This window comes from Panthera pardus, unplaced genomic scaffold, assembly GCF_024362965.1.
Source record: "Panthera pardus isolate Hobbes unplaced genomic scaffold, ASM2436296v1 HiC_scaffold_20, whole genome shotgun sequence".
NCBI classification, from domain to species: Eukaryota; Metazoa; Chordata; class Mammalia; order Carnivora; family Felidae; genus Panthera; species Panthera pardus.
The window spans coordinates 80,360,707-80,386,612 of record NW_026526766.1 but is presented as its reverse complement, the minus strand read 5'-3'; the positions used below and the strand labels follow the sequence as shown (position 1 = coordinate 80,386,612).

General features: G+C 53.9%; 1 protein-coding gene across 8 annotated transcripts in view; it reads right to left on the bottom strand.

Annotated features, from left to right (window-relative positions):
• DAB2IP (DAB2 interacting protein) overlaps positions 1–25,906 on the bottom strand; it is a 187,712-nt gene that overhangs the window by 105,248 nt on the left and 56,558 nt on the right. For 2 of the 8 annotated variants that reach the window (XM_019453951.2, XM_019453953.2), the window contains exon 1: positions 16,016–16,282. The exons of 4 other annotated variants lie outside the window; for them this stretch is intronic. In XM_019453951.2, the coding sequence (XP_019309496.2) occupies positions 16,016–16,139 (124 nt within the window). In that variant the 5' untranslated portion in view covers positions 16,140–16,282. Of the gene's footprint in view, positions 1–16,015; positions 16,285–25,906 lie in introns of those variants that run through there. 2 more of the 8 variants (XM_019453956.2, XM_019453955.2) reach the window with 2 other exon arrangements.

Sequence of the window (25,906 nt, the reverse complement as noted above, 5' to 3'; positions counted from 1 at the left end):
GGTTAAACTGTGGTCCATCCACTATGTAGGAGGCTGAATATTGGCCCCCCCCCCAAAGAAGTCCACTTTTCTTCCTAATTCCCAGAACCTGAGAATATGTTATTACCTTACATGGGGACTTTGCAGACATGATTGAGGTTAAGGAGACGGGAGTTTATCCTGCATTATCCAGAGGGAAACAGTCTTAACCGTGGAAGAGGAAGGCAGGAAGATGAGTCAGAGAGATGTAATGATGAAAGAGGCAGGAGACGTTCTGAGCACGAGAGGAACGATGGCAGAAGGGGATCACAAGCCAAGAAAAGCTGGGAACCCTCCTCTGTTGACAGCCAGTAAGAAAACGGGACCTCGGTCCTACAACTACATGGAGCTGAATTCAGCCAATGAAATGGATTTTTCGAAAGGAACCCAACCTGCTAACATCTCAATTTTAATCCCGTGGGACCCACAGTAGACTTGTGACCTACACAACTCTAGGATGACAGATCTGTATTTAAGCTAATTTTTTTCTAGTGTTTATTTTTTTTTATTTATTTATTTTTTATTTTTGAGACAGAGGGAGACAGGGCATGAATGGGGGAGGATCAGAGAGAGAGGGAGACACAGAATCGGAAGCAGGCTCCAGGCTCTCAGCTGTCAGCACAGAGCCTGACATGGGGCTCGAACTCACAGAGTGTGAGATCATGACCTGAGCTGAAGTCAGACGCTCAACCCACTGAGCCACCCAGGCGCCCCTAAGCTGCTAATTTTTTTTAAGGTTTTTGTTGTTGTTGTTGTTGTTGTTGTTGTTAGTAATCTGTACACCCAACATAGGACTCAAACTCACCATCCAGAGATCAAGAGTCATGTGCTCTCCTGACTGAGCCAGCCAGGCACCCCTAAGCGCTAAATTTTTTTTTCAATATATGAAATTTATTGTCAGATTGGTTTCCATACAACACCCAGTGCTCATCCCAAAAGGTGCCCTCCTCAATACCTATCACCCACCCTCCCCTCCCTCCCACCCCCTATCAACCCTAAGCGCTAAATTTTAATCTGTTGTCGCACAATAAGAAACAAACACACATGCTGTGAAATATTACACAACAATGAAAAAAGAATGCACTAATAGATTTCCACAACTTGGGTGGATCTCAAGGGCATTATGCTCCGGGGGGGGGGGGGGGGGGCCGCAGAAGCCAATATCAAAAGGCCACGTAGTGTCTGATTCCATTTACGTGGCATTCTTAAAGTGGCAAAGTTCTAGAGATGGACAGTTGAATAGTAGTTGCCCGGGGTTGGGAATGGTGGGGGGTGGGCAGGTGGGTGTAGCTATAAAGGGGCATCACCAGAGATCTTTGTGGTGCCAGAATAGTCTTGTGTCTTGATTGTGGTGGTGGTTACATGAATGTGGATACATGTGCTAAAAATGGCACAGAATTATACATACACGGTCCCAAGTTTCAGAAGGGGAGAGAAAAGAGTGGATGAAAACAGCCCCTGACATCCAGAAGCCGACCTGACATGCACAGCTACATCATGTTATTCTCCTTCTGGACATAAACAATCTTATAGGGTACTAGTCTGAGACGAGGTTACCATGATAAAGTGAGACAAAACAAGGCCACTTCATAATTTTGTCTAAGCAACTGACAAAAGCTGGGTCACTGTACCACCCGCAAAACAGCAAACACCCTCCCACGTTGGCTATAATGACAGACCGCTGCTGCTTTAACAATGACAGCTTTATTATCGTCATGCTTACCTCCTCCCCCCAAAGATAAATTTTGAGATAACCTATCATGGAAGCGCCCCGCTTTCTGGCAGCAGCCAAGCTAGAGCGGACCCCACTTCCTCAGACTTCCCCAAAAGCACCCAATCAAAGCCCAAATCCTGTAGCAGGTGTTTTTCTACCATATTCGGACTGAGACGCCCTGTGGTTCCCGGTGGTATATGTTGTCCCTCGCTGCCACAACAAAAAATAAATCCAACTTGTCTAACTAGAGGTGTGCTCTCAGTGGGTTTCTGGCTGGAGGGCATTGATGTTGAAGGATATTGTAGGATAGTCATGTGGGATGTAACTATCAGGGGAAAGCAGGTGTAGGGGGCATGGAAACCGCTCTGTACTCTTTTTGCAACTGCCTATATAGCTGTGATAATTTCAAAATGGGAAGCTAATGCATAGCCTGTTTGGAATACATGGGATCATAGCTGTGTGTAAATAATTGAGATTTTCCAACCCAAGAAACGAACTGCAGAAATATATTGGTATCCGGTGTCACCTAAGTAGAGAGAGTCGCCAGTGGTGTAGAGGTAAGAGGCACAGATATATAAAAATCACTGCTGAGGCTTACCCTAGACGATGTAGGCTGAAGTTCATTTGCTGTCTATGTGATTAAACTGATACGATGTTTTACCTTCCCTTTGTATGTGTGTTTATCAAAACATTATCATCAGAGGTTGCCTTTGAAGAATGGGATGGGCTATGGTAGGAGCAGATGACTGTACCATTTACTGAACGAGGAATAATTTAGACTTCCAAAAACTAACAGTGAAATTAAAAATACACATAGGTGGTAGAATGATTCAGTACGAATTGTGCCGCCTGAACACATAGGAAAGGAAGAGCAAAACAAAATCAGAAAACGAAACAAATCAGTCTCGGCAGCCCAAATGACCAGTTACACAAAGTGGATCAGGAAAGTCCAAAAAGCAGACTTAGGAACAAACCGGTGGCCAAGGGCACATAGCTCCCCATCCCGGAGTGCCAAAAGACTGGTCCCCACCCTCCTCCCCGCCCTCCACTGCGGGAGTGGCCAGGTAAACAGCAGGAAGAGCCAAAGGTAAAATCACCATGGCAACAGGCCATGGAATCTTCATGTTGTTAGAACTTCCCAGACACAGCAGTCCAACTAGATGCCTCTGTGTCCATCTTTGTGTGTGTTAATGAAGAAATCCGTCCTTTATTATTATCTGCTTCTAACAGCTGAATAAAGAGGGCCTCCTCCTGCACACTTTTTCCAGTTCAGCCTTTGGTCGTCTGTCTTTGGGAGAAGGACAGGTGTTCCTTAGAGGTTACTAAACCTTACCCACCTGCGGTAGGCAGAATAATGGGCCCCTAAGAACCCACATCTTGATCCCTAGAATCTGTGAATATGTCACGCGTGTGGTAAAAGGGACTCAGCAGATGTGATTCAGTCAAGGATCCTGAGATGGGCAGTTTACCTTGGATTACCTCCTGGACCCAAAGTTATCCCAACAAGAGGAAGATAGGAAGGTCAGAGAAGGCAGAGCTGGCGCTGTAGTAAAGGAAGCAGAGGTTGGGAGGCGGGGGGGTGGGAGGGGGGTGGGTTAAAGGCTTCCAGCCGGAAGTTTCTAGAAGCTGGAAAAGGCAAGGAGACTGACTCTGCCCGAGAGCCTCCAGGGGGAAGAGTGTCCTGGCCACCACCTTGATTCTAGCCCAGGGACACTGGTTTCAGACTTCTGACCTCCAGAACCGTATGATAATAAATCTGTGTTGTGTTAAGAGACTGAATTTATGGTCATTGTTACAGTAGCAACAAGAAACCAATACAGCCACTGATAAAAGCACGACTTACTCTAATTACACTAAAGTAAAGATAGAGGGATAGCACTCAGATCACTGGCCGATTTAAGACAGGGGACACTCCAGGTGTCTCGTCTCTCGTTCTCCAAAGGGACAGCTGCTTTAAAAAAAGGAGACAAGTTTCCTTCTAGAAATCTTCATCACCCTATATGATGTAAATTTGTGTCTTTCTCCACGATGTACTTGTTATCAAAGGACATACATGATAACCACATATACCTGGAAACCACAAGAGGGTAGGGTACCTTTGCTGGCTATTCCGCAGTATAACTTAGAGATGTTTTCACATCTGTGCCTGGAGAACATTTCATCTTTTCAGCACCCTGTGTATTTATCCTCAGTATAGATACTATTTACATCAATCATCCTTCCTCTAGGGCATATAAGTTCTAATGATAGCACTCCAGAGGGAACCATGATTATTTAAACCTAAAATATTCAGATGTGTTATTAAATTTATCCTATCTTTCATTCCATTCAGAAAATATAAGCTATTTATTTTTTCCCCAAAATTCAACCTCAGGACTTACTGTTTTACACTTTTGTTTAAAAACCATACTATTAAATTAGAACATGGCTATAGATATAACAGCCTTTATTTTTTCTGACAAATTAAAATGGGCATAAAGCTTTAAGTGTGTATATACTGATTTTTTTTACACATAACTTTAAAACTCTCTTTACCTTTCAGTACATGACAACTCGGAATTCAAATTTTAAATTATCTCCAAGTTTCTAATTTAATGGTTTGATGCTAAAGCAAACTGAACTTCAGTTCTTTGTATAATTTTTAGCCTGAGGAACAGCTGACCCCCGAGATCCTGTAAGGGACATGACGCTATAATTTGGAAAAACAACAGAGCGATCATTTTATGTTCTGGAACAGACCATCTGTGACTGCCCTAGGAACTTGGGGGAAAAGGGGACCAATGTAAACATGAAGCTCACGCTACCTGCTATGCCCAGAGTCCTTTGTCTCTGACCCACGGGGCTCGTATCTTCTGCCAGTACCCGTGAAACTACCAGGCTAAGCTGCTAGTTTGCAAGTAGGCTAACATCTCCATCCTTCAGGGTAATTAACAAAGACCATCAAAAATACTTAGGAGTAAATTTAATAAAAGAAGTACAAGACTAATAACTAAAAATATAGTCCTGGGAGGCTTTTTTTAAAAAGACCCAAATAAATGGAGAGATACACCATTTTGTGGATTGGGAACACTCAGTGTTGTTGAGACGGCATTTCTCCCAAACTGATCTATAGATTCAATGAGATCCCAATTAAAATCCTCGCAGCCTTTCTGAAGACGCTGACAAGCTCAATTTTAAATTCAGATGGCAAAGCAAAGGACCTAGCATGGCCAAACAATCTAGAATAAGAAGAAACGGGTTGGGAGACTTACATTACTTGCTTTTCCAGACATACTTTAGAGTCTTGAAATACAGCTAAAGCAATCAAGACCTCGTGGTATTAGCATAAGGACATAGATCAATGGAACAGAAGAGCCTGTGGAAACTCTACAACACGTATATGGTCAATTGATTTTTGGAAAAAAAATGCAAAAGTAAATTGATGTTGTGAAGGATAGTTTTTTCAATAGCTAGCACCAGAACTGGATACCTGTAGTGATAAAAACTGGCCCACTAGGAAATGGGGAGAAACAGATGTGGGGACGGCGACTGTGCCACAGGAAGAAACAGGTTCAGAACCCTGACCACAGGGCTAGGAATGCAGAAGGCGGGATTCAGCCCCATAATCTTTGAACCTAAGGGTTTTGCACCATGATGGGAAATGAGCCTCCATGCACAGATGAGTGACAGGACAACGGGTCCCAAATCAGCCAGGAAGCTGAGTTTCCTCCCTGCCCTTGGTCTCTCTCTACGTTTCCAGGTCCCATCACAGCCCAGCCACAAGGCAGAAAGAGAAGAGGGAGGCCTCACTGCGTATCACATTTTGTTTCCATGATGGTGGGCGTGGGGAAGGAAAGGAGTCTTGAGACCATGGAACTATTAACAGTCTGTTGTCTCTCCAGTGGAACTGGGATCAGAGTTCAAGTTGTCTTTAAGTTCAGGACGTTGGTTCAAAGTCAGGCGACTTTGCTGGGGGTGGGTCTGCTGGGAGAGGGGCATGTCCAGGGTACCCATCCCCGCCCAGAGCATTTGGGGGAGGGCACAGCAGCTCCCCTAGAGGGGACGTGGAGGGGAAAGGCTGCTGGTACTCAGGAGGTGGAGGGAAGAGCCAAGGAAACAGCGTTCCTCTCAGTTAACATCCCGGGACCTCACGAAGGGGCCTCTCCAAAAGCACAGTGTGGGGTCTGCCCCCTGGCCCCTGGCCGGCCTCATGGACAGTCCAGGATAAGTCCTGCAAACTTCTCCGCATCTGTAGACACTGTCACCAGCTCTTCTTTAGGACCCTCGACTCGAGCCTCTTAACAATTGCCTTTGACAGTGTATGCCTCCTATTCCTCATCCTAACGTGTGCCTCACTTTCAAGGACTTCCCAGCCTTCCAGAAAGCTCCGGAGTTCCTGGTCACTCCAAGGACTCATAGCCTAAAGGCTTCTCTGGTCCCCGAATCTCTCTCCTCCTTTGCTTTCTAAGGATCTCTAGGAACTTTGGTCTACAGGGTCACCTCCTCCCTTTCTATTGCTGTGTTTCCCCCGCAGCTCGTTGGTCTGGAGCCTCAGGGCCTGTCCCGGGGCAGGCAGAGCGGGGCCATGTGTTGTGTGCTGGGAACGTAAGGAGCTCCCAGGGTGCAGACACCTGTTTGCTCGCCTCCGCCTGGGCGCAGGTTCTCCACATCCGTTCTTTAAAATCGTGCCATATTACACCTTTGGAAGGGTTTGCCTACCCAGTAAAAGCATAAAAGCGCAGGTGGGCCGGACACACACTGCCTTCGGGAGGTTGATTATCCCTGGGGAGAGGACAGGGCACTTTAGCCACACCCCACGGGTCAGCAAATTTTTCCCATAAAGCATCAGAGAGCAAATATTTTAGGCATCTCTCAACGACTCAACTCTGCCAAAGTAACACGAAAACAGCCACAGGGGTGCCTGGGTGGCTCAGTCAATTAAGGGTCTGACTTGGGCTCAGGTCATGACCTCACGGTTCGTGGGTTCGAGCCCCGTGTGGGGTTCTGTGCTGACAGCTCAGAGCCTGGAGCCTGCTGCGGATTCCGTGTCTCCCTCTCTCTGTATGCCCCTCCCCTGCTCATGCTCTGTCTCTCTCTGTCTCAAAAATAAATAAAAACATTAAAAAAATTTTTTGTTTTAAAAGAGGAGATAGAGGGGTTTAGCCCTAACTGGTGGTCTCCCCTGGGGACCGTCGGTAACCCAGGAGCTGCCTCCATAACGTCCCCGGGAGGGGCTTCCCAGGTCCCCAGCCCCAGCGCTGTCTGTGTGGGTGGGACTGGGGGCCACAGCCTAGGTCCTCTGGAGCTCAGGGCGCCACCCCGGGAGAGCCGCTGCAGGAGGGCCTCGTGCCCCAACCTGCTTGCTGTTAAACCTGCAACTCCAATCAGGTGCGTAGACACCAGTGGATCTGTGACCGCAGAGATAGTTCGGGAAACTCAAGTTTCTCTTGGACCTCAGCTCCCACCCAACTTCTCCAATGGTCCAGCTTGGCACACCACTCCCGGCACTCTGCCCAAGCATCAAGAGCCAGAGTAGGCTTGCCAGTCGAGCCCACAGCTCTGCCGGCTCCCACCCCGCCCCAAGTGCTCTAAACTCACCTAGGTCTTTCCGAAGGACTTATCCCACTACTTTCTTGCTCTCCTGAGTGCCAGGCTCCTACCGATTTGGAATTTCATGACCCAGTTCAATTTTCATGAGTAAAAACAACGCCATAGCATCATGTGGGAACAGGCAACAATAGGGCCTCTGACTGCTGGTCTTGCCAAATACAATGGTCAAACAACTATCACCATCTTGGGGCGCCCGGGTGGCTCAGTCGGTTGAGCCTCCAACTTCAGCTCAGGTCACGATCTCTCGGTTTGTGAGTTCAAGCCCCACATCGGGCTCACTGCTGTCAGCACGGAGCCCTCTTTGGATCCTCTGTCCCCCTCTCTCGGCCCCTCCCCACTTGCACTCTTTCAAAAATAAAACATTTAAAAACATTGTCACCATCTTGCCTCTCATAAAAGGCATGTTCGAACCCCAAAAAGAGTCCAAAACCCACCATCTCAGAATAAAGAACATGACTCAAATGGATTACGTGGAAATGGATGTCTTGGGAAACTCATCGCACTGGACTTACACTTCTTTTGCTGTCGGTCAGGGAGCAAATGTGGCCGTGTGCCCAGTACTGGTCCTCAGATGGGGATGGCATTCCCTGTACCACCTCCTCCAACCTTGTCAGCTTCTCTCCACCGGCCCTCTGCCTCCCCGAACCCCACACCCACTGGCCTCCCTCTGGATTCTAAAGGAAGCGTGAATGACCTCCCTGCCCGGCCTCCCAACCCTGCTTCACACCCAAGTCTTTAAGGACACCTCCTCCCACACTCCCCCAAATGGGTCTGGTCCTTCTGTCCCTCTCCCAGCTCAGACCCACTGTCTCCTGCTTCTGGACAGCCAACATGGCCACCTACGTTCAGTGATGGGCACTCTGCCGCCACCTTCTCCCTGACCCACACCAATCTCGAGCGCTGGTTACTAAAACTCACGCTCCTAAACCACAGCTCTGGGACGTATAGTGAGGGTTAAACATTCTGACTCTGCTACTCAGCAGCTGGGTAATACTGAGCAGGTAACTTACCCAATCACAGCCTCAGTTTTCTCATCTGCAAAATGGAGTAGATCAGAGAAACTGAGAGAATGAGGATTCAATGAAATGATGCAAAAAAGGACTTAGCAGAGCCCCTGGCACCATGCAAGTCAGCGTTACAATTACCATTATTTTCAAAATCTTTCCCTTGATTCCCTGTGGCTTGCTAGGGGGAGTTGCAGCCTCTTGGCTCACCATTCAAGGACCTGTCTATCCTTCCAGCCACATCATCTGCTAACCTGATTATAGGATACCTTCTCCCAGGCTCGGCTTCCTGAGGGTGGGGACTGGCTGTATCCTCCATGAGGGTTTGCAAACAGTAGGTGGCTCACTAAAGCTCTGTTGCTCTGAACAAGTACCAGTGACACTTGTAGCAGCCTCTGGGGGAAGGGATGCCAAGGAACCATCTGGATGGTTCCGATCTCCACAGGCATCACATTTTATTTCTAGATCAGCCCTAATAAAGGTGCAATTAACCCCTCAGGCTTTGGATGAACAGATCATGACAATTCACCCACCCTATAATAATACTCTTTGTTTGCTACAAGTGCTTCTGGGCCCAGAGACATTTAGTGACTTGTCTGAGGTCCCACAGCATTTATGACATGCAGTGAGGACTCCCACCCTGGCCACACTCCTAAGCCAAACTCAGTCCCCAGAAAAGAAGTATAAACGGGTAAGAAACGATTTTTTCCTCAGACTATCCCTAACCAATTTATTGGTTTCCAATGTCTACAAACCTCCCACTCCAAGAGGGACACCCAGAAGGAGCCCCATCTCCCATCTCTGGTTGCTGGGCTCCTCTGGCCCCTCCCTTCCCTCTCCCCTCCGCTCCCTCATCCACTCCCTCCTCTTCTGCCAGGCGCTCAGGGGAGGGGACGGAGCCTCTCCCAGCCCCACATCTTCCTCCCCATCCTCCCTGCGCTCTGCCTTTTTCATTTCACAGCCATGTCAACTCATCACCTCCAAGGGCCAAGAAAAAAGAAAGAACATGGCCTAGATGCCGAAAGTGCTCTCCTGTCTGTCAGGGAGAAGAGAGGAGGGAAATAAAAGCTAACAAGACTTCTAAAAGCAAAATCCCCAAACCACCTCTCGGGCACCCAGCAGCTGTCAAAGTCAACACAGGAAACTGGCAAAGGAGGGAAAGCCCATCCCGAATAAAACCCCGGCAGCTGTGGAGTCTGGGATGGATAGACCAAGCGCGGCTACATTTCCAAGGGCGAGATGGGCGTCCTCGGCAGACTCGTCTTTTCTGCTAACGCACAGGTGGGTCTGTCTAGACTGCAGAACTGAGCCAGTCTTTTCTGAGTATCAAGGCTACTGGTCTTTTCTTTTTTTTTTTCTTTCACTATCATTATTTGGAGGGCTATTGAGATTCCCCTCGCTTCCTTATTTATGCAGTCAGAGGAAATCACAGCACAGAGAGCCGCTTCCAAACTCAAGGCCACGTGGGCCAATTTCAGATGGATAATTAAATATTGAACAAACGCTCAAATGCCTCTGCTGGATCGGGATGGCTAAAAATAACCACCCTGCCACTCCGCGTGGCATCTCGCAGGCTCATTCTCAAATCCCTCCTCCCAGCTACTGTCAAATACAACCTTCCCAGTAACGGTGGGGAGCTGGGCACAGACTGCCCAAATTCCCAATCAACAGAAAACAAAACTTCAGCTCCCGGTGAGCTCTGAATGTTCCTGACCAGGAAATACTCTCCCTTTCCTGACATTTAAACCAAGTGGCCTCAAGAGGAAGGTGCAGGGGAAATATCACAGTCGTTGGCTTTTCTTTTAAAAACAGTCCAAAGGCTTCATGTCACTTCTACGCAAAACATGTATGTGGTCCAGGATGTGAGCGTGTTTGCGTCGAGTTACACGGGAGTTCAACCCCCATCCCCTCCCCCAAGAAGACCCAACGAGGAGCCCAGCTGCCTCAGTTTCCCTTTCTGTGCTAACCTGAGGAAAAGCCACAAACAAAGCCAGCGCAGAAATAGAGCGCAAGGGTCAGAATTCCAGAGCCGGATCTCTCGTTAACTTCTTTGCATAAACTTGAGCACGCGCCCTTGGCTCTTCGGGCCTCGGTTTCCCCAGCTGTCAAAGGGAACAGTTAGCCCCCTGGTGCTGGAGATGCCACGAGCCCTCCCACCTCCATCAGCAGCTGAGCAAAGCAGGCTCCGGCCCCCCATACCACCAGGTTTCAGTAAGAAGAGACACAGCCGCGAAGCTGACCCCACTGAGCACGAGAGAGCGTGAAAAGGGGAAGCGCTGGGTTCCTGGGCACGGTTCTAAGTGTGAGTGGGCTTTGGAGTCCAGCAGCCGCCTTTCACACCTTGCCTCTTACAGCCACTTACTTCACATGGCAACTCAGTGTCCCCACCGGGCAAAGGGAAGTGACGATAAGGCCCCCTGCCCCCTAGGAGGATGGGGGAGTCAAAAGAAATATAAGATGATCAGACACAGCTTTTGGCCCAGGGCCCGGCACAAGTTCAGCCATTATCTTCCTTCTTATTAAAGGTGATAAAGATGGGCCAAGAGGCTGACATTCCAGCAGATTCACTGGGACCTGGGACCTCTGGCCTCCCTCAAGGACATGAATAGCTCTGCGGAGTGGGCCTCAGGCTGTCGGCCCGTCTTCAAGGACCTCACCCAAGGGGACCCTGACCGCTTAGCACAAAGCGATGTGGTGAGGAAACAGGGCTGGGGCTGTTCAACCTGTAGCCTTCCCAGGGAAAGCGCACGGTTGGCAGAACACGAGTAAGGATACAGGGGTGGGGGCGGGGGGTGAGACTGGGCCCAGGGCATCACCTGAGCGGTCCCAGGCAGGCGGGCGGAAGAGCCGACCAGGAAGCCTGACCCCCAACAGATGCCAACAGAATCATTCCCCTGCCTCCCTCCCGAGTTAGGGCCAGGAGCTGGGGAGACGATGGCCGAGAACACTTAGTAGAGTCACTGTGCAAATCGGATAGGAGGAGGAGGCCTTATCCAAGCCAAGGCCTGACCTCAGAAAGATCTGCCTGCCCACAGAATAGCAAGGTGCTGCATCTGTAAGCTCAGGAGCTGGAGTCTTGCAGAGCTGGGCTCCACCATTTCTGAGCCGTGTGATGCCGGACAAGGCTCCCCAGTCTTGGCGTTGCAGTCTCCTCCCCCATAACATGAGGATAATGCCAGGATCCGTCTCACAGGGTTGTTGTGAACGTTAAATGAGATAAGGCAAGCACAAAGTTAGGCTCACTGCTGGGCACTGAGAAAGCACGCAACAAACAAAAACCATTTTAACTTTATTACATGCCATGAAAGGGAGTGAGCATCCCAGCTCCTGGGGTGTGTAAGGGTGAGGAGGGCCTGGAGAAGCTGGGGTCAAGCCCCGCAAGAGGGATTGTGTCTCAGCAGGTACAAATGAAGAGATGAGGCAGGAAAGGATACTTGTACAATGACAGAGGTTGCATTTGGGGCAGAGAGTTGGGACTCGGAGCCTTGGGGGGGGCCAAGATGGCGGGGGTGAGGGGACAAAAGACACAACCAGACCCCACGCTCAGAGCCAGCTTGCCAGCCTGCGGGGCACCTCGGCAGGTCTCAGTGAGGCCAGGGTCCCTATGGAGTGGTTCCAGCCCCCGCCCTTCCCTGTGGTGGCACACAGCCGCTTCCCTAGCCATCGCTCCCAACCGGGGAGTGGCTGTGTCAAACCAGTACCCTGCCCCACCCTGGTTCTATGAAGGTGCTTCTGTGCCTCAGTGTCCTCATCTGGACCCCCCCGGGTTGGATCACTCAGCTGCCATATCTCCTTAGGAGGTCAGCCTCAGCCCTCCTGGGCACCACTGCGAGGCCCTCTTGCCCGCATTTCTCCAAGTATGCTCAAAGCCCCTCCAGAGGCCCCTCAGACAGACTCCAGCACACCCCGAAAGGAAAGGGGTCCGGGGATAGGGGAGAGGGACCACACAGCAGCCAAGAGATAAGGCCATGCAAAGGGGCTATGCGTGGACGTGGAGGAGGGCCTGACCATCTCAGGAGAAACCATCCACCAAGTCCCTAGCGCCCAGGCAGGGTCGGGCACGTGGCCGGACCCCTGGAAAAACTCAGACAACAACATGAAGAGAAGAATCAAAACTTCTCATGAGGTCAGGTCTCCCGACATGTCAGGCAGCAGGCGCAGGGTTAGCCCTGCTTGACAGAGGGGGAAACTGAGGCCGCGGGAGGTCCCCAGAGTCACACAACCAGCTTGTTGCCGAGCTGGGAACAGAGCCTGTCTCCCACCAACCACGGCTCTGTACCCTCAAAAGGGCTCTGTGCCCCAGGGCACCTCAGCAAGCCAGCCTCCTCAACCATCTGGCGGCTTGGTGAGGGCTGGGAGCACGTGCCATTCATCCCCATGTGCCGCCCAGTGCCCAGGCTGGAGCCCAGCACGTAGTAGGTGCTCAGGACATGTTTGCTAGTTGGGTAAATGGGCCATACTTTATCCAGAGAGAGAGGAAAGCTTGCATTTCACCCCAGCGGCCCTGGGGGGACAGATAAGTCAAACAGACGGACAACACTTTCCTTGACCTTGGGGAAGGTAAGTGGGAAGGCACCCTGGCTGATGACACTCTACCGGGGACAGGACCCTCTCATATCCAAGAGCCATAGCTAGCCTTCGAGTGGACTCAGGGTCACAGAGCACAGTGTGAAATGGCCAGATGACCCTTACTATCCCAAAGTCACTCTTTCCACCCTGCCTCTGGCCATTGTCGACTGTAGGTCTCACTCTGCCTACTCCTCAGATGGGGCAATCAGGGCCCAGAGAAGGAAGAGCTCTGCTTAGTGCCCCCCTTTGCTCCAAGCTGGGGGCAGGGCGTGCTGCAGACACTGTCCCTCGCTTGCAGCCCTGCCAAGGACAAAGGCCTGCTCTCAAGTCCACAGTGAGGCCCCCGCCACGACTCCAGGGGGCAGTGGGAGCTGTGCGCAGGGGGCTCCCCCAGAGGTGGCAACCTGGCCACACCCCTTTCAGAGCCCCGGCCAGCTGCAGATCCCGGCCTCCAGCAACGCTTTCCTGCACTTCTCTGTCTCTGAACAAACACACCCCCTGAGTTCTCAGTCATTGTCCTTTCTCGCTAGTGGCAGAGGCCAGAATGGGTGTGGAGCGACGGGTTCAGGGCTGGGGCGCTGGAGACCACCCCGCCGGGCCCTGATGTCACCACTATGGGACCAAGCCCCCATGGTCCTTCTGAGGTCAGAAGGGACTGGCTCAAGGCCACCGGGTGGCTCCCCCCACATGACTTACCACCTAAGTTTGGGCGCTGGCCTCAGGAGGAGGGCCAGCCCTGGGGGCAGAGGCAAGGACCTGGGGATCTAGTGGAAGGAGGTCCGTGGCTGCTTTAGGTGGCCAGGGGCCTCCAGCCTCCACCTCTCACCCTGCCAGCCAGTTCTCATGCCCATCCATGACTCCCCATCACACAAGGCCCTTTCTCTGGCCCAGACTACTACTCCCCTCCCGGGTCCTTCCCCTCCCCCACCCCAGGACAAATTCTGTCCACGACACCCAAGGCATTTTCCTTCTCCCTGTCGTCGTACACAGGCTGTTTCTCTGGCCAGAGTAAGAACGCCAACTGAGGCCCAAGTTGCAGGCAGCACAGGCTTCTAGCTTTCAGTGCACTTGCTCTCATTCTTAAATGACCCTTCTGTCACTACACCTGTTTACCAGACAGGGCCCCTGAGGCTTAGAGGGGTAACCGGCCAAAGTTTTGTGCCCAACTGGGGTTTGAGCACACTTCTGACTCAACCACCCCCTCTACCGAGGGAAATGCTATCCACCTTGTGACTCCCTGTCCAAATGTCACTTCCTCTGTGAAGCTCTCCCTGATTTTCCCAGATCGAACTTCTGTTCAATGACAGTCTCCACCCCACTCCCTGCAGGCTTTGAGCTCCTTCAAGGCTGGGACACAAAGCAGCGGCTGCTGCACAGGTGGGGCCCGGAAGCTGGGGCTCAGCTGACCGCGGGACACAGGGCCTCCTGCCCAGTCAGCTGAGCAGAGGGGGACTTCTGTTTCTCCCTGGGCCTCTGCAGTCAGGGACAGAAGGGCACTGAGGTACAGAGGAGGTCATGCAGGGCATCTGCAAGGAGAGGGGAGGGGCGGAGGCCTTGGGGTGGCCTGAGCATTACGGGGCATTCGTACACACCCATTTCTCATGGCATAAACCCATTTCCTCACTGAGCCCTACAAGTCCTGCCAGCCCTCTTCACAGCTTGAGAAACTGAGGCTCAGAAAAGAGAAGTGACTGGCCCGAAGTCTCAGTGCTTGAACCCAGATCTCTGGTCTCTCAGGCTAAGCCTGGATGGGGGTGGAGCAGCCAGAGGCCACTTCAAGGAAGGCAAGGGGATGTGTGTCACAGGCCTTGAGAGGCCCTGGAGGACCGAATTCCCAGCACACACCTGTGCACACTCTCAATCTCAGCTTGAACCCATCCACGCATGGGGAACTCACTACTTCAGGAACTCACTACTTCCTGAGGAAGCCGCATATGTTGTTGTTCAGCCCCGACTGTGGGAAAAGTCTTCTCCATGCCGGGAGAAGCAAATGAACACGTACTGCCTGACTTGCCCTCAAGCTGATGGTAAAACTGAGGTTCAGGGGCAACACTACAGGGCTCAAGCCACACGACCAGCACCCAGCGGGGTGGGGGTCTGACCTCACGTCTGCTGGATTCCAAGCACAGATTTGCTCAAACCCAGGCCTGATCAAACTCAGCCTTCCCGTTTCCCAAGATAACCTACTCGGCCCAGGTCCCTGCTGGGTGCTACCAACTGCCTGCGCTCACGTGCGTGCTCTCTCTCTCCCTCTCTTTCTCCCCCTCTCTCTCCCTCGCCCTTGACCAAGTCCCCTTTGAAGCCCTCCTCCTTCCGGGAGTCCTCTCCCTAAACTCCATTGCACCCAACCTGGTGCCCAACCTCGGAAGGAAGTTGTGCTTTCCCGCCCCCCCCCCCACCCAAAAAGCAGCCTCCTGGATCACATGCGCTCCCAACTGAGGATCCTGTTACTGGAAAAAAGAAAATGCTGTTCCCATTTCCCCTCCTCCCTGTCCTGCCTCCTGACTTGAAAGAGAGAAACTTTTCAAAGGAGGTGGGCCCACCCACTCCGAGGGGTCCCAGGCAGATTCAAAAGCTCCAGCTCCTTTGGAGCCAAGGACTCATGGGACAGCACCCTCTGAAGTCCAACCACCTGTCCCTCCACCCAAGAGGGGGAGAAGCCTAAGGCCCTGGGGACAGAAGTTGGGGGGGGGGCGCTGAGACGGGCGCCCGGCCCTAAGCTGAGAGGCTGAAGCTCTCAAGGAAAGGTAAGGAAAAGCCAAGACCCTCTCAAAATTACTTCATTGCCAGGCTGCTGGGTACACTGAGGCACAGTGGTGCAGGAGGTGGAATCTGAGAAAGGGAAGAAAGAGAACCCCGATGGCAGTCTTCCCTTCCCCTGCCCCAGGCACAAGGGGAGACGGGATCTTCGGATTCCCCAGGACGGTGGCGGAGGAGGGAGAAGCTGGGGGGGGGAGGGGGAGGGGGATCAAGCGGACACAGTAATGGACAGCCAGAAAGGGCGCGGGGGGTTCCCGTTATCTAGACTGAAGGAGGATCGGGGGTCCCTGGCATTCCGGGCATCAGGTGGTGAAGTGGCGGTAGAGGGGACCCAAGGGTCAGGGGTCGGGGTGGCGCCTACCCCTGGCGGGCCGGGTCCGGCTGCGGGAGCGGCTCCTCTGTCGCTGCAGCCGGGGCCGCCGCAGCAGCCGGTAGTAGTAGGAGGGCCTCCCGGTGCTCTTCCTGGCGCTGCCGCCCGCGGACATGCTGCCGCCCGCCGGGCACCGGGCCGGGCCTGGGCGCGCTCACACGGGCCCCATCGCGCGCTCCGGCCCGCCCGGCGGGCGTCCCTGCCTTCTCCCGCGCGCTGGTGCGGTCGCCGCCGAGGCCACGGCTGCCCCACAAAGTCGCTCAAACTCCTCCTCCCGCCCCCGCCCTCTCCGAGCAGCCGGCCCCGCGGCGGGGGCCGGGGACCGGGAGGGAGGCCGGGCTGGCACCGGCCCGGAAAGTCAGTGCAGGAGAAATCCCGGCCTGGAGTCGGCGGGGCGAGGCGGCCCGGAGTGCCCCGGGACCCCAGGCGGGTCCCCAGGAGGGTCACCGTCCGCGCCCCTCGCGCCTGAGAACAGTCGCCCGACCTCAGGACTCACGGGGCGCACCAGCTCGCCCGCGGGGGTAGACGGTGCACACTCGCGTGCGCGCGCTCCCGGACACCGGACAGGACGCACGCAAGGCGGCCTGGCGGGCACCGCGCGGCGAAACCGGTCACCTTCAATTAGGGTCCTAATGAGGCTGACGCTGCAGGGCGCGTTTCTGCCCCAAGCTCACAGGGCGGAGTGTGGATCCACAAACAGCGCCTGGCGAGCTCCTGGCCCTCGCTGGCTTGAAAAGACATCCCTTTCACGCAGAAAACTTGCCTATTCTTCACAGTTTAAAAATGGTCCCGTTGGATACACATATTATTTGTATATAATTACAATTGTGGTGTTTCTCTCTCAAGCGCACAGGAAGTAGAGAGAGCGTAATGAACACCCGCGTATCTCTATCTCGCAGGGTTGGCCAAATCTCAACATTCTGCCCCCTGTGATCTAGACCGTCCCCCAAATACGCCACCACGGAGGCCGTGAGGTCTGCCTCCCGCCGAGCGTTCACAGCTGCTCCGGGAAGGCAGCAGAAGAGTCCCGACGCTCCTGGAGAGACGCAAAACTGAGGCTGGGAGAAGAGAGCTGCCAGCTCCTGCTATGGCCTTGTGCTGAAAAACTTCTCCAGGTCACTCACTCCCCAGCTCAAGAACTTTCCACGGCTCCCCAAGTCCAAACAACCTTCCTTGGTATTTGAAGCTCCAACCATTGGGCCCCAACCAAACCACTCTCTCCAGCCTCCCCTGCAGCTGCCTCCTTCTCACTCCTCTTTGCCCTACTCCCAAAAGGGTCTGCCTGGCCCAAAGACCCTACTTCCAGGACCCAAATTCTCTAGCCTTCCCTGACCATCCTGGCCCTCCTCTGTCTCTGTCTCTCCCCTAACTTGTCCCTGGAGCTGGATTTACCTTGTAAATCTTTCAGACAACTACCTGCGGGAGCTCCCTTCCCTTAAGGGGAAACTGAGGCCCTGCCAGGGAGGGCTGACTTGCCTTTGTCATACAGAAAGTGGCAGAGGCTAGTGGTCTTGCCTCCCAACATGCAGTCTTAGGGGGTCATACATGGGCGCTGGAGACAGTCTGGAAGCCCTCCAGAACAGCTGGAAAGGCGTGGCCCTGGGCGGGGGGGGGGGGGGGGGGGGGGGGGGGGCGGCGGGGCAGTCTGGGCAGAAATCCAGGCCGGGTTTTGCACCTCGCAAAGGGAGCCCCCTCTCGGGCTCCCTCAGCCAGGGGGAGGGCCCCCAGGTCAGGAGGAGCCTGGATCACAGCTGGAAGCCAGGCGCCATCCTGGGATGGGGGGGGGGGGGGGGAGGGGCAGGAGGGTACTGCTTCTCCAAACCTAATCTGGGTTGTCCAAAGAACCCTTCTGGCCCCTCTCCCCCGAGTGCTGGCCAGTCCCTGGGGCAGATGGAAAACCACAGTGCCTGCAAGGATACCATTAACGTCCGTGGCGTTAAGTATTGCTCTAGCTCATTCTTATTAGCTACTAACACTGCCCAGGAGCCTCTTTTCCAAGAGCAGAGGCCCCAGGGAAAAGCTGTACCCAGTCCCTCCGTCCAGAGGCAAGCTCTGGGCCATCTTAGCATTCATCATCCTCTGGCTCAGCCTCCCCACTCAGGTGGGACTCCCACAGACACCTGTCACTCTAAAGAATGACCTCCACAGCCAGGTCCTCCAGTTTTGGGGGCTGGAGGGCTCCCAGGAAGTCCAGCTCAAGGTGGGGCCAACAGTCCTGTTCCCAGTGCTTGGAGTTCATCAGGCCCGGTTTCCTTCCCAAAGCAGGAATGCCCTGCTCAATCAGGGGACGAGAGGTTCCCTGCCAACAGACTCTCAGTGGCTAAAGCGAGTGGTCTTGGCCTGGCCTCTCCAGCTGGCAGATTTAGTTGTTGCTGTGTGTGCGTAGACGGAGGGGGGATGTAGCTAGGAGCTCAGGACCTCATCTGTAAACACAGTTGGGCTCCAAAGGTTTGGCATAGTCTCTCTGCTTATGCTTGGGCTTCTCAAGTCCTCTGTGCCTCAGTTTCCCCACCTGCAAGGAGAAGCTATGGACTCCCCCCCCCCCCCCCCCCCACCTATCTACCTTGTGGTGGGAAGAGGGTCAGCTATAGAAGAGGAAGAAGCTTCTGCATTCCTGGCCTTTGAACATCTCTGCAGACCTCAGGAGGGTCTGGAGTAGGAACCAACTGGGGTACTGAGGAGGCAGGGGACAGGGGAAGAGCTGGAAGACAAGGCGCCTGGGCCCCCTGTCCCTCCTCCTGTTCCGGGACCCCCAGGGCGGCAGGCAGACAAAAGGCAGCTCCCTGCACACCCCAGCAGAGCATCTGGAATCAATCCCGCTGCTGTGGAGCAAGCCACCCACTCCCTTTCGCTGCCCCTGTGGCCTCCTCCTTTTAAATGTAAGCAGCCCTCTTTCTGGAGGCCACCTAGACAAGAGGAGGGGCACTTCAAAACACCCTCCCTACCACCATTTCCTGCGACATTCCCCTCCAAAGGGAAGCCCTCTGTGATTGCCCTGGCCAGCACAGGCTTCCCAGGCCCTGCTGATCCGTGAGCCGGGGTCCCACAGAGCCCACGGTCTGTCGGTGGTCTTGTTCTCCACTCCCCTATCTTGACCGCAGAGGGTGTCCTGAATAGGCCCACCTCCCGCCTCCTCAACCTGCTGTTTTGGGTTGGGATCAAGGCTGCAGCCTTCACACCCCTGAGCCTCCAAATCACCCCATTCGTTAAACATGTATATTTCTGGGCTCCCCCAAGACACTTCATTTGGTGGTTCCAGATGGGGCCTGGGAGTCTGCATGTTTAGTAAGTGTAGGCAGGCAGGGGACAGGGGCTGGCTAAATCAGATCTAACCCTCCACCCCCCTCCTCCTGCCCTCAAAAGCCTCCACAGGTGAACTGGCAGAGTACTGAAAAGGACCAAGCTCTGTCACAGAGCAGCCACATCCCCTCGTACCCCTGCCCACTCCAGCCCCTTAGCGATCTGCTCCCCAAAGACACCTGCTCCTTTCCACCTGCCTTTGCATTGTTGATCAGATGGCTGCAATGAAGCTCTTCCTTCTGCATCTGGTGAACCCCTCCTTATCCCTCAGGACCCAGCTCAAATATCACCACATTAGAGCAGTCTGGGCCCCACTGAGAGACCCTCTGGAGCCCGCCACACCCCACCACTTGGGCTGTATAATGAGGACACCAGAGAAGATCAGGAAGAGAGGGACCCCAAGACATTCCCTCTGGGTAGAGAACTCAGCATCTGGATGTCAGGAGAAGAATAATACCCTGCTGGGAAGCGGTGGGGGTGGGCAGCCTTAGAGCTGGGCTGTAAGTCCAGGTAAACCACAAGCCAGGCAGGGGCCAGGTCAGGAGAGGCACCAGAGGCAGGGGTGGGGGCCAGCCTAGTGCAGTCTCCCCATCCCACTGTTAGCTTTAAAGTCAGTGAGGGAGGGGGGCGCCGAGGGGCTCAGTCAGCGAAGCATCCGACTTCAGCTCAGGTCATGATCTCACAGTTTGTGAGTTCGGGCCCCGCATCGGGCTGACAGCTCAGAGCCTGGAGCCTGCTTCGGATTCTGGGTCTCCCTCTCTGTCTCCCCCTCCCCTACTCACTCTCTCTCTCTCACAAAAATAAACATTAAAAAATATTTTTTTTAACTTAAAAAAAAAGTCAATGAAGGAGGAACAAAAATACGTATTGTCAGAATTACCCCTGAAAAGGCTTAAACTGCCCGTAAAGGACAATTTCCCTCTAAGTGTTAGGACAGAGGTGAGCAGAAGGCAGAAGGGCCTGGCCCTTACTGAGGGGCCATTCTGTGCAAGAGCAGGAAGAAGCATTCATCTAACATTAGATTCCACCCAGGGAGGAGAGGTGCTCACCCCCGAAGGGGACCACAAAAGTCCAAGACTTTCCACAGAGGAGAGTTACAAGTTTGTCCTGGAAAGTCTGTCTGAGGATGAAGTTCGTATTTAATACTGATAAACCATATTTGGCATTTATTGTGTGCCAGACCCTGTCTGTAGCATTCAGTGCACATTATCTCCTTAAATTTCACATAAATCTTGAGGCAGGTGGTTACCGCCTTCGTTTTACAGAAAATATTGCGGGCACAGAGAGGGTTAGTAACTCCCCTAACGTCACACGGCTTGTGCTAAGGAGTCCGGATTGGAACCCAGGCAAGCTGGAAAAAGCAAAGTTCTTAAGGTTGAGCAGGACTTAACCCAGAGACGGAGGAGGGGTAGCAGCCTGGAACTTTTCATAAAAGCCAGCTTCGACAAGGAACAGGAGGAGGTGAAGAAGATTAGCAGTCCTGACAGGGGAAACATTGGAGCCCACACCAGGCCCCACACAATGGGTGTCGAGAGGGCTCAGACCTGTCAGGCTTCCTGTCGGGACAAGGGTAGACAGCAGTGACCGGGGGAAGTCCCGGCCAGGCAGCCTTGAATGCATCCGCCTCCCAGGCCAGCCTCAAGCTTTGAGTGGCTGAAGCCCTGGGCAGGGGTATGTGGGGGTGGGGGCACTGATGGTTGAGGTTACGGGCCTCTGCCTGCGTCCAGGAACACAGCAGGGCCAGGAGGAGGACCTCCGTCAGGCTGCGGTGGAACAGGGGCTCTCCCCACGCGGTGGAAGTGGAAACAAGCCCTGTGAGGTCACACTCGAGGCCCAGCCGGGTGTCCACCAGCTCCGCTGCCCCCCAGACTCCCTCCCTAAAGCCACCAACAAATTTTCTAACATCCTTCCCAGACAGTGGCCCACTCAGGGCCGTGCTGACCCCAGGCTCGGATGGCTCTGCGCCCCCTCAGCACAGGTGGCACTGGGGGACTGGCCAAATGTGGGTGCAGACCCCTGGGGAGTGTATTTTCTAAAGCCACCCACAGCTGGACTGAGGGTGAGCCCTTGGGAGACACCAGACCTCCAGCAGGGGAGGAGGCCAGTTGGCAGGTCATTGTGTTTCTTTGGGTGCTGTGTGACTCAGAGGAAGCCTCTTGACATCTCTGGGCCTCAGATTCCCTCGTGTTAGGGATGAGACATCTCAGCCCAGCCCACCTCCACAGGATTCCATCAGGATGTAGAAATGTCTTCCAGTCTCAAACCAGCACCTATGTGTTCCCTCCAGAGGCCCAGAGAATATGTATTTCCTTCATCAGTGCCAACAACCTGCCAAAAAATCCTGGGATGGCAGAGCTAGAAGGCACCGGCAGAGTAGACGATGGAGCCGGAGAAACTGAGGCCTCATGGAACAGCCACTTGCCCCGAGGATGCCGCCTCACTCATCACAAACTCAGATGTGGCATCAGTTCCCCAATCATCACGGGTCTGATTGCCCCTCACACCCCAGCACGGAACAGTCACAGTGGGGCAGCGTGACTCCCCACAGAGGGAAAAGGGACGCCAAGAGAGGTTGTGACTCGCCCGATGTCACACGTGGGTGTTGGGGGGTAAGGCCAGCTTGGGACTTAAACAGAACTGCCAAGACCCCCTTTCTCCTTTCAGTCCCCCAGACCGCCCCTCCCAGAATGCCTGCTGCCTTCTGCCCGCAGGTGCACTGGGCTTCCACTCCGGACCGGCTGCCCCCCAAGCTCAGGGCTCCAATCCCAGGGCTGGGGAAGCCTGGGATCCAGTCTCCAGGGCCCAGCCCCGGCCCTCCTTCCTCACCCCCTCCCTAACAGCCGGCGTTTCAACCCAGATGGCCAGGCCTGGTGCAACTCTCTCCCTGTACTTCCTCTCCCTGCCCTGACCCAGAAATGCTGCCAAGCTCCAGGTGGGCCCACGGCCCCTCCTTCTCGGGGCCCAGGCCTGGGGCTGAGGCTCCGGGTCTCGGGGCTTCCTCCTCCCCTTCCATCTGATGGGCCCAGACAGCTCCACGCCCAATGGGTGACCAGAGGGGGTGGCATATGGTCCCAGCGTGAGGTCGGAGAGCCCCCTCCCTTCCCAGGCCGTCCTGCCTGGTCATCTGTGAGCCACTTGATGGCTGGCACGGGCCTGGGTCCCAGCTGGGAGGGGCCTCACTCAATCCTCGCAGATCCCACTGAGGAGGACAGATGAACTGGCCCAGGAGCCAGCTCCTAGGAGGCTCCCGTCTAGGCGGGGTGCCGAAAGAGTGTGGGATTCGGGGTGAGGAACCAGCACTCCTTGACTGCGTGACCCCAGATCAGTGCCTTCAGTTCCTCAACTGTAGAATGGGCTTAATGACACTTCTACTTTGTGAGGTCTCAGAAGGTCAAATATCATAGCAAATCAAAACCTTGTGTATAGGGGTGCCTGGTGGCTCGGTCGGTTGAACATCTGACTCTTTTTTAAAAATTTTTTAATGTGTATTTATTTTTGAGAGAGAGAGCGAGAGCGAGCACAGAAGTGGGGGAGGGGCAGAGAGAGAGAGAGAGGGAGACACAGAATCTGGAACAGGCTCCAGGCTCCCAGCTGGCAGCACAGAGCCTGATGTGGGGCTCAAACCCCTCGAACCGTGAGATCATGACATGAGCCGAAGTTGGAAGCTTAACCAACTGAGCCACCCAGGCGCCCCAGAGCATCCAGCTCTTGATTTCAGCTCAGGTCATGATCTCACGGTTTGTGGGATCGAGCCCCACATTGGGCTCTGCGCTGAGAGCGCAGAGCCTGCTTGGGATTCTCTCTCTTCCTCTCTCTGTGCTCCTCCCCACCGCCAAACACAGATAAACATTTTTTTTTTAAGTTAAAAAAAAAAACAAAACAAAAAACCTTGTGTATAAACTGGTCAACATCTGTCCCTCAGGCCTATTTCTTTTCTCACTAATCTGGGCCCCTCGAGAGCGGGACAGCCACAGCTGGTCAGCATAGTTACCAGCCCAGAGTGAACTCTCAGTAAGACTCACTAAGAGAGAAGGTGGCAGCAATTGGGGAAAATGGGTGACCCCATCTGATTTAAAGTCAGCACTAAGGAATTCAGAGGAGGGAGAAGTCCTGGAAGACTGCCTGAGAAAAGACTCACTGGCATTGAACCAGAAGGCTGAGTAGGATTTGACTGGGTAGAGAGCAGAGGACTGTATTCTTGGAGGGGGAGACGGCAAGAACAAAGGCCCTGAGGTAGAAACCGGGAAGGCATATGCTGGGGGCAGTGTGTAGAATGGAGAGGCTGAAGCAGAGGATGATGTGGGGACTCCGGAGGAGGCTGTATGGAGCATGTGAGGGGTGGGGTCAGGCAGAAGAGATGGGGAGGTAGGCCCAAGTGGCAGTGAGGCCCAGGTGGCACCTCCATATGGGGAGGAGTGAAATGTAAGGAAAGAACCCTGATCGTGGAGGCAGAGGATCAGGGCTCTAGGCCTAGATCTGCCGCTGTGTGACTGCCTGACTTTGGTAAGTCATAGCCCTCTCTGATCCCCATTCTGCAACGATCAGGGAAGGCCTGGCTTTAAAAGGCAAGCCTGCAGGTGAGGGGATAGGCCAGATGCCCAGGAACTACATCGGAGCCTTCAGAAACAGATTCTGGGGCCCCACTCCCAGCATCCTCGAATCCAAATCTTGGTGGGCGAGGCCAAGGAAGCTATATTCTTAAAGGAGTTTTCTCACAGCTTTATTGGAGAGCCGCTGGCTGAGATGGTTGTAGACTTGACTAGATGTCTTTCCAATCCCTGAGCATGCCAAACATGGCCCCGCCTCAGGACCTTTGCACGTGCTGTTCCTTTTCCCTCACACACTGACCCTGGAATTTCAGATGGTCAGCTCCTTCCTGTCATTTAGGCCTCAGCTCAAATAACACACCTTCAGAGGCCTACCCTCGCCGCCTTGTCTCAAGTGCCTCTGCCCCAATCCCCACCCCCTGTCCCACTGCCCTGTTTTATTTTCTTCAACTTACTGCATCCTAAAACTATCTTATCTGTGTATTTGGTTGTTCACTAATCGCTTTTCTTCCCTCAAACTGTAATGAGGGCAGGGGCCTTGTTTAGTCCTGTCACAGCCATGTCCCCAGTGCACAAAACAGCATTCAATATATACCCGGTGAATGAGGTGACTGGAAGGAGCCCGGCTCAAAGCCCCCATTCTTTTCTCAAGAAGGGCAGCTATGGTGCCAGGGGCCAGTCACTTCACCTCTCCGGGCCTGGCTTTCTTCATTGTGACATGTAGACAGCAGGCTTCAGAGTTTACTTTTAAGCAGCAACCTGGAGCTGATCAGGAGGCCAGGCTGTAAGTCCTGACTCTAACCAGGAGCTTGCACAGAATAAACGAACGGATGAATGAGTGCCTTTGCTCTGCTGTGTGCCTCTGAGCAAGTCCCCTCCCATTCATAGTCCCCTGCCCCCTGTTTCCCCTCCTGTAAAATGGGGTTGGCCTGAGTGAACCCTTGGCACTGACACTCAGAGCCTCTGTGCCCAGTCTGGAACATAGATGGGAACCACAGCAGGTGTTAGAGGAGGGGCAGGCTGGGCCAGAGCCATGGTTCTCACATTTACTGGACTTTTCCTGGAGATCCCACCAGGCCCAAAGCTGGCATCTCAAGGCCACATAGGTGAGAATTAAGTGTAGCTTCTGTGACCTGTCACCCCTCAACTCTAGACAGCAAGAACAATGCCGGCCCTGCCCCCACTCTGGGAACAGCATTTTGTCTGGAAATTCCACCAGGGAGAGGAGGAAGGGCTGGGGCCCTAGAATTTCTGTGCCTGCTCAAACAGGAAGTAGCTCAAAGTTTGGGGCCAAGGAAAACAAGTTCAGGGGCATCCTGGAAATCAGCAGTCCCCTTGGCTGGGACTTGCCCCTCTCACCAGGTGGGGCTCTCCTGGTGACTAATGATTAACATAGACAGACAGATGGTGTGTGAAAGGGGGATGGTCCAGGACCACAGGCAAAGGCCTAAAAGGAAGCAAAATTCACCCAGTCTCGTCTGGCATACCTTTGACAATGGGGAGCTCACTACCAAACTGGCCCCTGTCCTCAGAAAGTCTAAAAGTGACAGTGCCTTCCCACAACTAGGAATTGCAGAAGGCCTTTAGGGATCTAGTGGTCAGCCCACACTTGACCCAGGAGTCAGAGAGCTTGGGACTTGCCCAGGGTCACTCAGATGTCCCCAGGTCCTCTCTCAGTTCCCAGTAGCAGATGAAGCTATTCCGGGCACAGTAAGGAGGAGCTAGTTTGAGCAGCCCCACCCCCACACCCCTCCTGGCTAAAATGCCTAAGTTGTGGGGGGGGGGGGGGGTGACCTCTGGCTGATCTTTATTAGAAAGCCCAGAGGGCCCTGGGCCTGGGGGGGGGGGGGGGGGGCGGGCTGAGACAGCATAGGGCAACATGGGTTATGAAAGCCCCTGTGCTGCCTGCCTGCCTGACCCACAGCCCTCTCCTCTTCCCCTGTAGCCTCTGCCCCAGGAAGCTGCAAGGTGGCTTCAGAATTTTCTAGACCTGCTTTCTCTGACCTCTTTCTCGTGTCCTCCTGTTGCCCCTGCG